Source organism: Leptonychotes weddellii, chromosome 6, assembly GCF_054177405.1.
Source record: "Leptonychotes weddellii isolate Sample4059 chromosome 6, ASM5417740v2, whole genome shotgun sequence".
Lineage (NCBI taxonomy): Eukaryota > Metazoa > Chordata > Mammalia > Carnivora > Phocidae > Leptonychotes > Leptonychotes weddellii.
The window spans coordinates 134,030,882-134,046,790 of NC_138374.1; the positions used below are offsets into that span (position 1 = coordinate 134,030,882).

General features: G+C 46.8%; 1 protein-coding gene across 6 annotated transcripts in view; it reads left to right on the plus strand.

Annotated features, from left to right (window-relative positions):
• CD244 (CD244 molecule) overlaps positions 1-15,556 on the plus strand; it is a 44,069-nt gene extending 28,513 nt beyond the window's left edge. For 2 of the 6 annotated variants that reach the window (XM_081825311.1, XM_031040262.2), the window contains exons 2-9: positions 4,548-4,865; positions 4,955-5,224; positions 6,774-6,881; positions 7,323-7,390; positions 9,461-9,520; positions 11,416-11,478; positions 12,742-12,798; positions 14,248-15,556. In XM_081825311.1, coding sequence (XP_081681437.1) covers positions 4,643-4,865; positions 4,955-5,224; positions 6,774-6,881; positions 7,323-7,390; positions 9,461-9,520; positions 11,416-11,478; positions 12,742-12,798; positions 14,248-14,328 — 930 coding nt within the window. In that variant the 5' untranslated portion in view covers positions 4,548-4,642 and the 3' untranslated portion in view covers positions 14,329-15,556. Of the gene's footprint in view, positions 1-4,547; positions 4,866-4,954; positions 5,225-6,773; positions 6,882-7,322; positions 7,396-9,460; positions 9,521-11,415; positions 11,479-12,741; positions 12,799-14,247 lie in introns of all 6 variants that reach the window. The other 4 variants (XR_014146626.1, XM_031040263.2, XR_014146625.1 and 1 more) reach the window with 4 other exon arrangements.
• Positions 15,557-15,909: the final 353 nt, after the last annotated feature.

A 15,909-nucleotide genomic window follows, 5' to 3' on the forward strand; every position in this document is an offset into this window, starting at 1 on the left:
AATGGCAAGATCTCATTCCTTTTGATGGCTGCATAATATTCCATTGTATATATATACCACATCTTCTTTATCCATTCATCTGTCGATGGACATCTTGGCTCTTTCCACAGTTTGGCTATTGTGGACGTTATTCAGCTCCAGAATTTCTATTTGATTCCCTCTTATAATTTCTGTTTATTGATATTTTCTTTGTTGAGACATCAGTCATCTGGCTTCCTTCAGTTCTTTGTCTATAGTTTCCTTTGGCTCTTTGAGCATATTTCTGACAGTCCATACAAAGTTTTTGACTAGAGGTGCCAGGGTGGCTCTGTCAGTTAAGGGTCTGACTCTTGCTATCAGTTCAGGTCTTGATCTCAGGGTCATGAGTTCGAGTCTCATACAGGGCTCCATGCTGGGCATGGAGACTACTTTAAAAAAAATAGTTTTTGTCTATTAAGTCCAATGTCTATGATTCTTCATGGTTGCTTTCTTTTTCCCCCTTGTAAATAGGCTGCACTTTCTTGTTTCTTTATGTACTTTGATCTATTTCGTTTGCTAGTCTTTTGCTTAGGATTTTTGTACCCATGTTTCTGAGTTCAGAGCCTTTAATTTTCTTCTCTTGTGATATCCTTGCAGATTTTGGGGTCAACCTAATAAATATGTTAACCTCATAAAACAAGTTTGGAAGTATTATCTACTTCTATCTCTGAAAGCATTTGGGTAGGGTTGGAGTTAAATTTTTTAAACTATTTTGTAGAGTTAACCAGGGATGCTAACTAGGTCTGGAGTTTACTTTGTGAGAAGGTTTTTCAGTATAGATTCAATTTACTTAATAGAAATTTTCTATTTAATCTCAATTTTAAAATTTATTGATGGAAAGCAGTTTATAATTCTTAAGGTCTTAATATCTGTGGGATCTGTGGCGATATCTTTAAAAAATTCTGATATTGCTTATTTGTACCTTTTCACATTTCTTTTGATCAATCTATCTATGCATTAACCATACTTTGATTTTTTTATAAAATAAAAAAATGGCTTGTTGATCCTCTGTTGTATAATTCTTTTCTTTCTTTCTTTTTTTTTTTTTTAAAGATTTTATTTATTTATTTGACAGAGAGTTAGCACAAGCAGGGGGAACAGCAGGCCTAGGGAGAAGAAGAAGCAGGCTCCCCACTGAGCAGAAAGCCTGACGTGGGGCTTGATCCCAGGACCTTGGGATCATGACCTGAGCCAAAGGCAGACCCTTAACGACTGAGCCACCCAGGCGCCCCCCTCTCTCTCTTTTTAAAGATTTTATTTATTTATTTGAGAGAAAGAGAGACAGAGAGAGCACAAGCAGGGGGAGGGGTAGTGGGAGAGAGAGAGGGAGCAGCAGACTCTTGGCTGAGCATAGAACCTGAGGTGGGGCTCAATCCCAGGACCCTGAGATCATGACCTGAGCTGAAGTCAGACGTTTAACTGACTGAGCAACCCAGGTGCCCCTGGCACAAGGTCATTTTTGCTGCATTGTATTCAGAAGGCCAGCCCAGTTACTGGAGATGGGGAAGTGAGCTCCATCTCTCGAGGATGGGTGGAGCTACAAAGTCACATTGCAAGGGGCATGGCCATTTTTGCCTTTTTTTTTTTTTAAAGATTTTATTTATTTGATAGAGAGAGACACAGCGAGAGAGAACACAAGCAGAATGGGAGAGGGAGAAGCAGGCTTCCTGCGGAGCAGGGAGCCCAATGTGGGGTTTGATCCCAGGACCCCGGGATCATGACCTGAGCAGAAGGCAGATGCTTAACCTACTGAGCCACCCAGGCGCCCCCATTTTGCATTCTATCACACTGATTTTCTGCTGGAATTCTCAAACTTTAAGTAAAAATTTAATTTAATTTAATTTTAATTTTAATTCCTTGAAACATGATTACAGAGTTATCTAGATGCCCCTTGAGCCTAATTCTATTGGTTATTTTTTCTTTTAGGTTTTTTTTTTTTTTTATTCTTATGTTAATCCCCATACATTACATCATTAGTTCTAGATGTCTTTTAGGTTTTGAACATGTTTCCTCTCCTTATGCTTGTTTTTTTATTTCATTTTGGACATTATGCATGAAAATTTCAGAAATAGTTTAATGCTCATGTTGATGTTATTTTTCTCCAAGAATAACTTATAGTTTTATTTTTAAAAAATATTGTATTTATTTATTTGACAGAGAGAGAGAACACAAGCAGGAGGCGGGGCAGAGGGAGAGGGAGAAGCAGACTCTCTGCAGAGCAGGGAGCCCAACTCAGGGTTTGATCCCAGGACCCTGGGATCATGATGAGCCCAAGGCAGACGCTTAACCAATTGAATCACCCAGGCACCCCTAAAGATTTTATTTATTTATTAGAGAGAAAGAGGGAGATGGCAGGGAGGGGCAGAGGGAGAGGGAGAGAGAATCCCCAAGCAGACTTCACGCTGAGTGCGGAGCCTGATGTAGGCTCCATCTCACAACCCTGAGATCATGACCTGAGCCAAAATCAAGAGTTGGATGCTTAACCAACTAAGGCACCCAGGCGTCCCATTATACCCACTTCTTCTTAACATGAGATCCCTGAACTCTGTGTTCTTTTAGTTCCTTGAGTTTACTGTAAGCCTCCAGGGAATAGGAGTCAAATATGCTGGTCTCACCTCTCTGAGTTTCCTTCTTCCAGATCTTAGCCCCATAATATTTCACTGCTTTATTAGCTCCCTGATGCCTTTAGCAGTAAGCTTTTATATTTTGCCCATTTTTTTCCTGGTTATTCTCAGTAGCAGGGTTGGTTAGCATGTCTTAATGTGGTCTTCATGATCAGAATTAGAATTCTTTAGATGATTATTTATCTCACCTATTAAGTGTATACTGTGGAATAAAAGTATGTTCTGCTTTCAGATCACAAATTCTCTGGCGTCAGGAACCATGTCTTATACACAGAGGCCCCAACTCTTTGGGGCCCTGGTTACACTGGCGATTATAACCAGTGGGGATTGTTCTCAGGATTTTTGTGCAATGCTTGATTGCACCTCTTGGCCTGTTCTCATATATAGGACCATGGGAGAAAAGACACAGTCTCTGTTTCTGGTTTGGCAATGGACAGAGCCAGTTCAGATCATAAGAATATGAATAGGAACCCTATGTGTTTTTTGTTTGTTTGTTTGTTTTGTTTTTAAAGGTTTTCTCCCTAAGTAATCTCTACACCCAAAGTGGGGCTCAAACTTACAACCCTGAGATCAAGAATCTGGTGCTCTACTGACTGAGCCAGCCAAGTGCCCCAGAACACTATGTGTTTTATTCTTTGGACTGTCAATATCAAAGAAACACAATCTATCAACCAAATAGTTTCTTTAATTATTTACTCTGGCTCCTGAGAAAATGCCAGGGTGAAGGTGTGGTTGGGAGTGAGCATGTTTATAATGCATCCGGATATCTAAAAATCCCCCTCTCCATTGTTCTCCTCTCAGTGTCCTCCATTTTAACAGATCTGTTCATATAACAATCCCCATCTCCTATTCTATCCTCCAAATTCTTTCTGACCCTCCCTGGCAGACCTTTTTATTTCCTACATTTATTATGTGGCCATGCCACATAGCTTCCCTGCCAAAAATGGCCACTCAAACTTCCATTTTTCTTTACTGACTGCACTGGGCTTTCCTAGGGGAGGCAAAAACTAGCAGCTCTATGTCATACCCTCATTTTAATTAGCACACATCTTGATCTCTAGAGAGGACAAATGCGGGGATGTATCAAGGTCGTGTAGTTTTATTTTTCTCTAATTATTCTTAAGGGAGCAATGGCTGTGGAGACTTCTTAGTGACTAAAAATTTGGCAATCATTAATGAGAAATGACCCCCATTTGATGTGTTAAGTGCTTCAAGAGAGGATTATGAATCTAGCTCTATGGGAGGACAGGGGAGGGAGCTATGAAGGGAGCTTGGAGGGTTCATCTTACTGGGTCTGGCCATACAGAATTTCCAGCAGTCACCACTGGCCACTGGTGGTTGCCTCAGCCCTGTGTGGAGGGAGTCACGTCAGATACAGTGTTTATAACATTGTAGTTAAGAACTCATCCTCTACAGCCAAACTGACTGGATTTCCAGCTCATCTTTCTTGCTGTGTAACTTGGGCTAGTTACTTTTCAGTTCTTTCCAGGCAGTTTTTTCACCTGTAAAATAGGGATAAAACTCTCATAAGGTCATTGTTAAGACATATAGTTAAACATGGTTAAAATGTTTTTATATAACTATATAAAAGTGTTTTATGAACTTTATATAAAGTGTTTTATAAATTTTATATAAAGTGTTTAAAACCTGCTGCCTCACAGAAAGAAGTCAAGAGATTTTAGCTATCATTATTGGTTGGTGGGCTCCTTCAGAGGAGGGGCATGGAGCTTGGGGAGGGGAGAGACCAAAGGGAAGTACACTTTCAGGTTCTCTTAGGCTCTGGTCTCCTCACACATGCCTCCTTCCTCTTAGCTCAAGGGAAGGCACATCCAGCTGCCTGCAATGCTCAGGGCTGGCACCCTTCCTGCCGCCTCCAACCTGGGTTCTCTTTTCTGGAATCCCTAGATTCTGCTGAACGTGTGGTTGGACTCTCAGGAAATCAACTCTCGTTACTGCCCCCCAGGACACAGACAAAGCAAATAAACTCTGCTCTATGGAAGATGCAGAGGCACTCAAGTTCAGGATTTTCCGTGATACTGATTTGGAAGAATGGGTCTGAAATTTGGACTGCGAATCATCTCAAACAGACATTCAATTTTATAAAAAGGAATTTAACTCTTCTCATCAAAACAGCTCAGCAGAATGACAGTGGCCTCTACCTCCTGGAGGTGACTGATGACTGTGGGAGAGTTGAGAATCACCAGTTCCAGGTTTCTGTATTTGGTGAGTCCCTAGGACAGCTCAGCCTGCCTCTCTGACTCCTGCAGGGCTTTTATTTCCAGTGCCTTTCTGATCAGAATCTCTGCTTCCAGATCACGTAGGAACACTTGAAGTAGTGGAGGAGAGGAAGGTCCTGGACAGAGGGAAATGCCAAGTGTCTCTGTCCTGCTCGGTCTCCAGAGGTGGTAATGTGAGCTATGTTTGGTATAGAGGGAGCAAGCTGATCCAGACACCAAGCAATCTCAGCAAACTGGAGGAACAGATTGATGTCAATGACTTGGACATATATACCTGCAATGTCAGCAACCCGGTCAGCTGGGTAAACCACACCTTCACCCAGAGCTGTCGGAGTGTTGACAGGCGTAAGTGGAGCACTTTGGACTAATAGGGGCTGAAAGTGTTGGACCCCATAATCAGTCTCATGCCAGAGATACTGGGGTATAAGATCCCTTGGCTGCCTCCTCAAGTGCCTTGGTGCCCCTCCCTGGGGTGGTCCTGGTCTCTGGGCACACAGTTCCCATAAGCCCAGGCCTATCTTAGTCTGGGAAGAATTTTATCCCCATCAAGAATCTCCTAGGAGATGCAAGTTTTTCTTTCATGTAGGGAATGTTTAGCTGTTTGGTGGGTCAAAGCCCTGCCACGGCTGCTGATCTTCACTTCCTTCCTCTGAGAGACTGATGGAGACTTGCTTCCTCCTCCCAAGGAAGGATAACTCCCACAAGCCATGTAGTTCCCCAGGAGGTAACTATGGTGTACAACAGTGCCCTAGGTCATGGAAGGATGATCACAGGGGTTCCTGGAAGAGTTTCTTGGTTTATTGCTTATGCTCATCCTAAGAGTTATCTATCTATTTATCTATCTATCTATCTAATCTATCATCTATCTTTATTTATTAATATATAATGTATTATTTGTTTCAGAGGTACAGGTCTGTGATTCATCAGTCTTACACAATTCACAGTGCTCACCATAGCACATACCCTCCCCAGTCATCCTAAGAGTTATCTTGAGTTAAGTTTGCACCAATTTTTATCGGATAAATAAAGACTTAATGTGTCGTCAGCATGGGCATCACAGGGAAAAACCTACTTGCTGTCCCTATCCTTAAGGAACTTACGGCCAAATAGGGGCAACAAAACTAGGCAAAAAAGAAACCAGCAAGCTGAAGCGATTTGGAGTGACAAGGACACTGGCTTTTGGGTCATGTCAGCTGTGGTTTCATTATTCACTAGCTCTGTGATCTCAGGCAGATTCCTTACCCTCTCTGAGCCTCAGTTTTTCTCTTGGGTAAAATGGGGATGATAATAGGTAACTCCCAGGATTGCTGGTGGGATTACATGAGGTGATGTTTGTGAAGAGACTCACCAGCTAACATCTGGAACAGGTAATTCCTTTCCCTGCCCCCCTTGTTGGTGGGCTCGCACATCAGGCCACCTGTGTGACACAGACGGTAAATGTAGGCGTTCCAATGAGGAAGATCAGTGGTGGCAGGACTGGAAGGGAGGGGGAGGGGAGGGCTGCCTGGCACAGAGTGGGTGCGATATGTTTTGCTGAGTTAACAGAACAATGGGTAGATGTCACATTTGCTGTGCTGGATGCTTTACATGTATTAGATCATATGCTCCACTCCCTTATGTAGATAACATCATTTCCTTTTATACATGAGAAAACGGAAGCTCAGAGAGGTTAAGGAAGTTGCCCAAGGGCACAGAGCCAGGCCGGTCAGATATTGGTACCCATGCTCTTAGCCTCAGTTGGGCAAGTCACCCAACTGCAGAGAGACAGCCTTGATGGTGCAATCAGTGGGACGCGAGGGAGGAGTGCGGGTTTGAAACAAGTCCTGCAGCAGACAGGTGGGAAGGGAGGAGAGAGAGGCTGAAAGCTCAGGCCTCGTGCTTTCCATGTCCCTAGAATTCACCTCTGTGAACTTTCTGATGATCATCGTGGTTTTTCTAATCACGCTGTCCCTGGGTGCCCTCACCTGCTTCTGTGTGTGGAGGAGGAAGAGGAAGCAGTCAGGTGAGTGAGGGTCCCCAGGAGGTGCTGTTGTCCGACCTGACATCCCCAGCAGCATGCGCCTGGGAGTACAGCACCTGCTTTCCCTCTGGAGCTTGGGACATGTGTGTGTGCCTGTCTGGGGGAGGGAAAGCTACTGGGCCCTTTCTCCCAGGTCATACCTTCTGGGGGTCCTCAGCATGTTTACAGCCCAATGTGCAGATTTGTCTGCCGGTGGCTGGTTTGTTGGGGGACAGCCCGGCCCGATGGAGTAGCTACGTCGGGTGGTTGCTGCTGCTGTGGTCTGTGGGCATCCTGGGGAGAGCACTAATCTGCCTCCTTCCTAGAACCTTTCTCAAGGTCTTGGCCGTCTGGGGTGGAGGTGGAACTGTGAGAAGCAGAAGCCTGGACAGGATACTCTCTGGAGGTCCCTGCAGCTCTGTCTTTGCTGCTTTTCTCCCTCAGAGACCAGCCGAGGGGAAACTCTGACAGTTTATGAAGACGTCAACACCATGCAAAACAGAAGTAATCAAGTACGGTACACGAGGGGCTGGGGTCTCTCTCCACTAACCTGGAAGAAGCTTCTGGGGAGGATAGCCATTGGGAGCAGGGAGACAAAGGGTACCACACAAGCGTCCTCTCAAAGTGATCCTCAGCCCTCCCGTCTGTCTTCCCCACCAGCCTCCTAGCTCCGGCTGTGGAGGAAAAGCAGGACACGAGGGAGAACCTGCTGAGAAGGATGGAGCCCAGCACACCCACAGTAGCGGGCAGAATGTGGCTCTTCTCTCCCCAGACGGCACCCTAGTGGCCCTGTTTCTGCCCCATCTTCCCAGCAGCACTAAGCCCCAAGAAGAATCCAGCGTTCTTGTCTTTTGTGTCTGGCCACAAAAGCCTTTTGTCTCCGGCCCCTGCACATCCAAGTTTACTTCTGTGGGTCCCTTGATTTTTGCCCTGGCTGCGGAGGATGCCAGCCTGACCAGCCAAAGCATCCGGTGTCGTCGCTAGCTCAGTGGTCTGCGCTCCCAGCTTTCTGCGGGGAGGCCTGAGTCCGGCTGAGGTGCTAGAGAGAGAAACCGGCTTAGCTCAGAATCAAGGAGCCAGAGCGGCTTCCTCCGAGAATCCGCTGACAACCTCTCCCGCCGTCGTCTGCGGGGAGTGGCCGCCTCAGCCTGGCATGCAGGGCTGTAGCCGGGGAGGGCCCTGCAGAGCCGCTGCAGGGCGCCCCCCATGGCTCTGGTCCCCCCCACCCCAGCAGGGCAGGAAGTGGAGACAGGCCTAGGGGAAAGGCAGTGCCTAACTGGGGAGGCCAGGAGGGGTGGGAAGGGCCCTCTTCCCACCGGCATTCCTGGTGCTCCACCTGAGGAGGTGAGGCGGGCAGTGGGCGCGGTGGGCTCTCCCGCTTTATCACACGTGTGAGGCCTTGTAGAACAGGAAAGCCTCTTCCCTCGGGTCTGGGCTCAGCGGGAACCAGGAATCGGGGCAGCTTCCCCGGCCTGTTTCCTTGCCCCATTAGTGGAATATCGGGATGTGAAACAGCTCCTGGGACAAATTCCTGAGAGCAAGTGCATCTACCTACAGCTAGAAGCCCAAATGCTCGCGACAAATGGCCTTTCCTCCCACAGAATGAAGATTGCTTTAGGTTAGGTAAATGCAGGAGGATAGTGGAAAATAACTAGTCAGAGTATAAGTGGGGGGGATTCAGGCCTGTTTCTCTGCCTCTGACTCAGGAGCTCCTCCCTCCGTGGACTCATCCATTGCTGGCTTCTCCCTGCTAGCTCCAGGGTTCCGTCTGAAGGCCTAAATCTCAAGTTCATGTGTTCTTACTCTGGGGCCCAGTTCTGACCTTTCTGGAGACACTTCACTCAGGTCTGGGCAAAAAAGAAAAGCAGGAAACTTCTGTTTCTTGCCAGATGCCCGTGACTCTCTAGCCTCCAAAGATAGTGAGCGTTTTTCTGCTCCTTTGAGCTCCTTCCTTGTCTAATGAACCCTGCTGGCCTCTTCTTGCTCCCCATCAGAGCCCAGCCTGGCAATATGCGCTCAGGGGTAAAACACCTCCAACCCAGTCTGCTGTGGGCAGGAAGGGAACAGGAAGGGAATGGTCTCTCTGCCTCTGGCCTCGGGTCCAAGGCTTCCCCCAGCTCTGTAGCTGCCTGGGGACTGGCTTGAAGCCAAGGGCAAACTGGCCACGAAGTCTCGATCTAGAGAGGGAGCTTTAAAACAGTGAAAGCCTCTGAATTTCAAGGCTCAGATCACAGCCCCACTCAGGGCTCAGCCCATTATTAGTGGTCATGTGGCAAATTTGGCTGAGAAGTCCGCAAAGGCAAGTTTCTAAGTTACCAAAGTAAAGCCAGTGATCGGAGCCCCCTTGGGCAGGGTCACTCGGTGCAATCCCTTCACACGTGGGTGGTCCCTTGCATGTGACACTAAGTCCTCCCGTGTGAGTCGCTCTTTCTACTGCGGCTCCCCATCCTGGGGTGACGAATGACCACCTCCTTCGCCAGCTTCTGGAAGCCCCTCCTGTTTGCTGTGTCTCTCCCCACCCAGTCCCAATCTGGACAGACACAGCCATCTGACCACGTGCCCCTTCACTCTTTCTTGTGCAGGAGCAGAGGCAGAATCCTCCCGGAGAAGGAAGCACCATCTACTCCATGATCCTGTCCCAGGTACCACGCTGGTTTCTCGAATCTGTTCCATGCCTATCTATGGGGCTTCCTAATGCCTTCCAGAAGCTCATAGTTCTTGAATGGCAGAATAAGGGCTTGGTGCTCCTAGAATCTAAAAGCGTGGCCTCAGCTGCATTAAATTGTTTGAAAAGATCTGTGTGGCTCTGGAGTGTCTTGGCAGCGCTGAACAGAGCTGGAAAGTCTGATGTAGGTCTTCTTTTTCCCTCCATATGCCTGGCAGCAGGGTGTGGCGCAGAGAGCGGTAGGAGGAGGAAACTCGTCAGGGGGCTCAGCTTCTGTTTTCTCTCCCTGCTACTTCCAACACTTGGGGCCCTTATAGTTTGTTTGTTTTGTTTTGTTTTAATCTCGGCTCCTCATTATATCTGTTTTCAGGAAAGGATGTATCTGGGTTGTTCTCTTTTATCTTACAATGCCTTAACAATAACAATTTTTTAAAGTTTACTTACTTGATATATATAGAGAGAGAACAAGCAGGGGAGAGGGGCAGAGGGAGAGGGAGAAGCAGACTCTCCGCTGAGCAGGGAGCCTGACATGGGGCTGGATCCCAGGACCCCAGGATCATGACCTGAGCTGAAGGCAGATGCTTAACTGACTGAGCCACCCAGGCGCCCAACAATAACGTTTATTAAGTACTTACTATGTCTATTTTCTTAATGAATCTCACAAAACAGCGTCATGAAGTGGGTCTAATACAACCTCCATTTCGCAGATGAGGAGACAGACGCAGGTTAACTACTATGCTCTAGGCTGCAGAGCTGAGCTAAAGGGCTTCTGAGCCTCCACTCCATCTGCCCCCTCCCTGACTTTAACGTTCTGGGATTATAGAAATTTACCATAAACTGGAAAAGCATCCTCTAATTTTGACAGCTAAAATGACATTATCGATAACCCAGGCTGGGGCATCTGTCTCAAGGGAAACACTGCCTCTTGGTGGCCAGTGATGAAAAATTTCTGATAAATATGACAATTTTTTTTCTTTTTTAAAGACTTAAGTCCTGAAGCAGTAACCTCTTCAATTTGGTGGCTAAGCTGCCGGGCAGAGGAATGGTGATAGGCTTCAGAGAAAGATCAAGAGAAGGAGGAAGAGGAGAAAGTGAAGGACAGAGGGGAAGGGAGGACAATGAAAGAAGAGAGGAGTTGAGGCAGAAGGGGGAGAGGGAGGGAGGGAGGTGCTCAACCCTCACAGCCACTCTGGAATTCCCAAGTTGGGGTTGTCTCCTCCTGTTCCCCACAAGATAATATGATTCACTGATAGTGGGTCAAAGTCCAAGAGCCTTAAAGAGAGATGTAGGAGTGACTGTTACCTGCTAGTTTTCTGGCTTTAGCCACATTGGATTCCCACATGAGGAATCTGAATAAATGCAAGAAAGAGCTCATCTCAGACTGAGATGTTGAGTGAAGAGCCTCCTCCTCTAGAGCTTCTTAGAAGAAGGATGGCTACCTGCCTTTGAGAACACTTGGTTCAGGTGCAGAGAAGGCAGTCATGTTGCCAACGGGAGGCACTGAGGTGTTGAGAAAAGACCTCTGGCGAGTCTGGGGTTTAAATTCTGCTTCTACTGTGAATATACTGTCTGACTTGGGCTATTTACCCTTTTGGAACCTCTTCTGTAGAATGGGGCAAATGATGATCATTCCTCTCATGTAGGTGTATTATAAGGGTTGCAGAGAATACATGTACAGAATAATGCTATCTTCACTGACAGAGGGGGACGAGCATTCAGGTTGTCTGACCTCCTGAGTCCAGGGTTCCTTTCACTAATGCTTAGGGCTTCTGTCTGGGCAGGGTTGGGGGGAGGGGTGGAAGAGATGACCTCCCTCCCTAGGATTCTGTTGGATCTATGCTTCTGACATACCTTTATTTCTTTTCTCATTAGTCTTCTGCTCCTACATCACGAGAAACAAATACATTATATGCATTGGTAGAGCCTTCATGGGAGGTGAGTCTCCTCCTCCAGGGGGTGCTGTGGATGCAGATGTGGATTTTGCATGTGCACATGAGTTTGCACAGGGTGTGTGCACTTCCATTGTGTGTATCTGAGCAGCTTGGGTTAAATGGCTGTATTCAAATGTTAATGGGCCAACTAGAAGTGCCTTTCTGGTTCTGTTTGGAGAAAAAGAACAGCTCTGAGACTAAGAGAACAGTGGATTAAAGGAGCCTCTAGGAGTTTCTATGGGACAAGGACAATCAGAGACAGAAAGGTGGTGCTTTGTAGAGAGACCACGCCCCCTTTAGGAGGCCAGCTGAGGCTATGACGAGAGATACTAGAGGGGTTTCCAAAGTGGGGGAATATAGCCCAGAGCCAGAGGAGTTGCCCAGACCTAGAGAGACACAATGTTGACTTTCAGGAAACCAAATATAGGTTCTGGCCGGTCATCTGCTGGTGGGGGCCTCTGGGCTGAGGCAACCCATCACAGTCCCCTCAAATCCTACTCTAAGCTAAGCTCACAGCTCTTTTGTGGACCTGGTGCCCATGGTCATTTTTTCACCTTGGCTGGGAGAGGGGTTGGAAAAATGGTATTTCCAAGGCTGGAGTCACAGTACGAAGACATAAACTTAACGTGGTAGTATGGGAAGTTGGGAATATGCCGAACTGTGGAAGTGTTGAGTACGTGCAGGTCAAGATCAAATGGGGGAGAGGTTACGGATTTTCAGACTTTTTATTCACTCTCCTTCCAATATGTCATTCAATCTCTTAAGATTCCACCATGAGAGATATTTATATTTAAGTTATATGCTGCAATGCATGGCCATATGGATGGTCACAGGCACCATGGTCACATGCTTGTTGTTACTAAGGAGACTCTACCTACCACTGAGAGTGCCTCTGAATTCCAGTGTTTCTAGGGTTTTGCCAGGGTCAGGGGATGTGGGTGCCAGAGTGCTTACACTAGGGGTGTGTGTGTGTGTGTGTGTGTGCTGGGAATGTGTGTATGTGTGGATCTGAGAGGTATGTGGGTGTGGGATACCAACCTCTGACTTGGGTTCAGAAATGTCATGTCATACACAAGTATGTATTGTGCCTTCTCTGGAAACTATAAACCCCATTACTTACTCTTGGGGTAGGAGATTCTATTCACCCCTGGCTGTGGGTTCAGGGATTTTTTGGGGCCCTGAGTCTCTTTGGGGGCCTCTCATATCAGTGAAGAGTGGGACATTTCCTGACTTGAAGTTAAGCACTCTTAACCCTCTGAATTTCCAGTCTGAATCGAAGAAGAAGAACCAGAGTTCTTCCTCCAGTTACACCATCTACGAAGAGGTAAGATTCTGGAGCTCCTTCTGAATGGGTTCAGTGCCCATAGAAAAGCCTTGAAATTGAACACTCGTGAAAAAGCCATGCATAGAGTCTCAGAGTTGTAGAGATTTTAGGGATCTTCTTTTCTTTTTTTTTTTTTAAAGATTTTATTTAGGGCGCCTGGGTGGCTCAGCTGGTTAAGCGACTGCCTTCGGCTCAGGTCATGATCCTGGAGTCCCGGGATCGAGTCCCGCATCGGGCTCCCTGCTCGGCAGGGAGTCTGCTTTGCCCTCTGACCCTATCCCCTCTCATGTGTTCTCTCTCATTCTCTCTCTCTCAAATAAATAAATAAAATCTTTAAAAAAATAAAAATAAAAAAAATAAAAGATTTTATTTATTTGAGAGAGAGAGAGAGCACACAATCAGGGGGAGGGGCAGAGGGAGAAGCAGACCTCCCGCTGAGCAGGGAACCCAACATCAGGCTCGATCCCAGGATCCTGAGATCATGACCTGAGCCCAAGGCAGACACTTAACCGACTGAGTCACCCAGGTGCCCCCGAGGGATCTTCTTACCCACATTTTCGTTTTAGAGACGAAGAAACTGAGGTTCAAGGAAAGCAAGGGTCTAATTCAAGGTCATAGCATGTGTTAGGGTTGGACTCTTATTGGGGAGCTTGAGTTTTAAACTAGGGCTGTCCTCTAGCTAGTTCCCCAACTGTGGGCTTTACACTGGACATCCCTCTTTTCCAAGGGTGTGGGGGGTGAGGGTGCAGAGAAGGGAGGATAAATAAATCTAAATGATTTTCTAAAGTTAGCAAGTAATTGGGAACCTTTCTAGGGCATAGGTAATCTTAAGCTGCTGCTGGAATGGACACTGTAAAGTGACCATTGAGCCTGGTGGCTGAATTGAGTCCCATCAGGCCATTTAGGGAATGAAAAATAGGGACTCAAAAGTTATTGGGGGTGTATTATGTATTTGGTAGCCTGCTAGTGGCTTCATGTGAATTATCTCATTTAATCCTCATAGAATGCCATGAGATAGGTATAATTATACTTCCCATTCATACCCAGAGAAATTAAGGCACGGAGGGCACTCCCACCCACTAGCTTCCACCTGTGGTCCAATAAAGACGCTGCCGGTGGTCACAAGGGAGAAGGTGGATGGGTGCCCACTGGGATTCCTGGTGCTTCAGCTGTAGTCCCACATCAAAGCCAACTGGACAGCCCAGGGTTGTAGAGGACACTGTGTGGGCCAAAGCAATCTAGGTCATGTTAAAAAAACACTGGAATTGGAGCCAGAAGAATTGGCTTCAAGCTCCTCCTTTACTTCATACTAGTTGTTGGCCCTGAGTTATTTCACTTCAAGGTTCATTTTCTTAATCTGTAAAATGGGGGTAATAATTTGTATGTCTCAAGATTGCTATGAGGATCTCCTAGTGGGAGAGGGTCTAAAGTTCTTCTTTTCTCCCGCAGGTTGGAAAGAGACAACTCAAAGCCCAGAACCCTGCACGACTGAGCCACAGGGAGCTGGAGAACTTCTGCGTATATTCCTAGCTGCTGCAGCTGTTCTCTCTTATATCCCAGCATTGCTTTGGGAATCAGCTCCATAGATGACACCACATGAGTCTACAGAATGGTGCACAGTCTAGAGAGGACATGGGACTTTGTTTATAGTCTATGTCTTATTTTGAAAATGACTGCTAATAAGAGCAAGACTGTTAAATAATATCTCTCAACTTACAGACTGGATGAGAATGGGTAGACAGGTTGGGTAGTTCATAAAAGACTACAAAGCAAGTCCAGAGCCACACAGCAAATTTATCAAGTGCTATGCAAATGCAGGGTGCTGTTATTATTAGCATCAAGATCCCTTCCCCTGGTTTTCTAATGTGTTACTCATCTTTCCTCCTCTCTAATCTGGAATGACCACATTTCTAGACCCTCCCCTTGCCCAGGCCCATCTTCCAAAGAGGGAGGAAAGATAATGGCGACTCAGAGGAAGAGAAACAGCGTCCCCTCTGTGAGGAAGGACTGAGTAGCTGTAAGCAGCTGGCCTCTCCTCCAAGGGGGATGGGTCTAGGCTTTCCTTGAATACAGAGGAAAAACTCCCCCACCACATATTAAACCTTTACCTCTGGCCACTAGGTCATGAGAGAGAATGGGCAGGAGTGAGAGTAGATGGGGCAAAGCAAGCTGATCTCTGAGTGGAAAAATCACCCTGAGCCCATTGCTGTCCTGATAATTGGACAGTGAGACCAGCTTTACCTACAGTATGATGTATGACTTACAAAAACACATTATTAGAAATCTACTTGAGCTTCTTCACAAATTCTTCACAATTGAAAACCATATTCTATTTAAGTTCTGAGTCCTGATAAGCGCTCCCCACGGCATATGCTGGAGGAAGGGCTCAGCCGGCTGTGCAGCTGGGAACTGGACACTCTGCTGGGCTCCCCTCAGTCGTCAGGCCAGACTCTACCACGAGGCTGTGGGGACCAGAGTTGAGACTCCGGCTGAGCCCAGGAAGGGGGTGAGTGTGAACCAGAAGAGGTCCTACTCAGAGACTCCAACAGTGGCTATTGCATGGAGCCTGGTTCTTCAGTTGCCCCATTCTGTATTTAACATATGAATTTAATATAAAACTATGCTGTTATTCAGAGGCATTCTAAGTTTCTTTTCTGAGTTAAATTTATGTGTCCCTTCCATATTCTGTACTTTTCCTCTCTATAGCTGCCAAAGGGCACTTGTGTCCATCAATAAACACCTGTCTGTTTAATTCCTACTGGAGAGGGGTCTGGATTCTTTGCAAGCCATTGGGGTCTCCCAGCCTTGTTCACACTGGAGCAGATGATCCCAGGATCCCCAGATCCCCAGATCCCAGGCCATTCAGTCTCATGGGGGATAGCCACAGCTTGCACTTGCTCAAGCCCTGCCTGATCCCTCTCCCATGGGGGCTGTTTGGCTGGCCGGCTGGTTTCCTCCTGGAGACAAGTGTGGACAGACCACATTTTGGAGCAGGTGTCAAGGGTAAAAACCAGGAAAACATATACAAAAGGAGTCTGGGGGCTCCAAGGCACGTACTGGCAGGTCAGTGCCAGAGTCAGGAGTTTGGTGAGCAGAGGGAGCAGGAAGCGA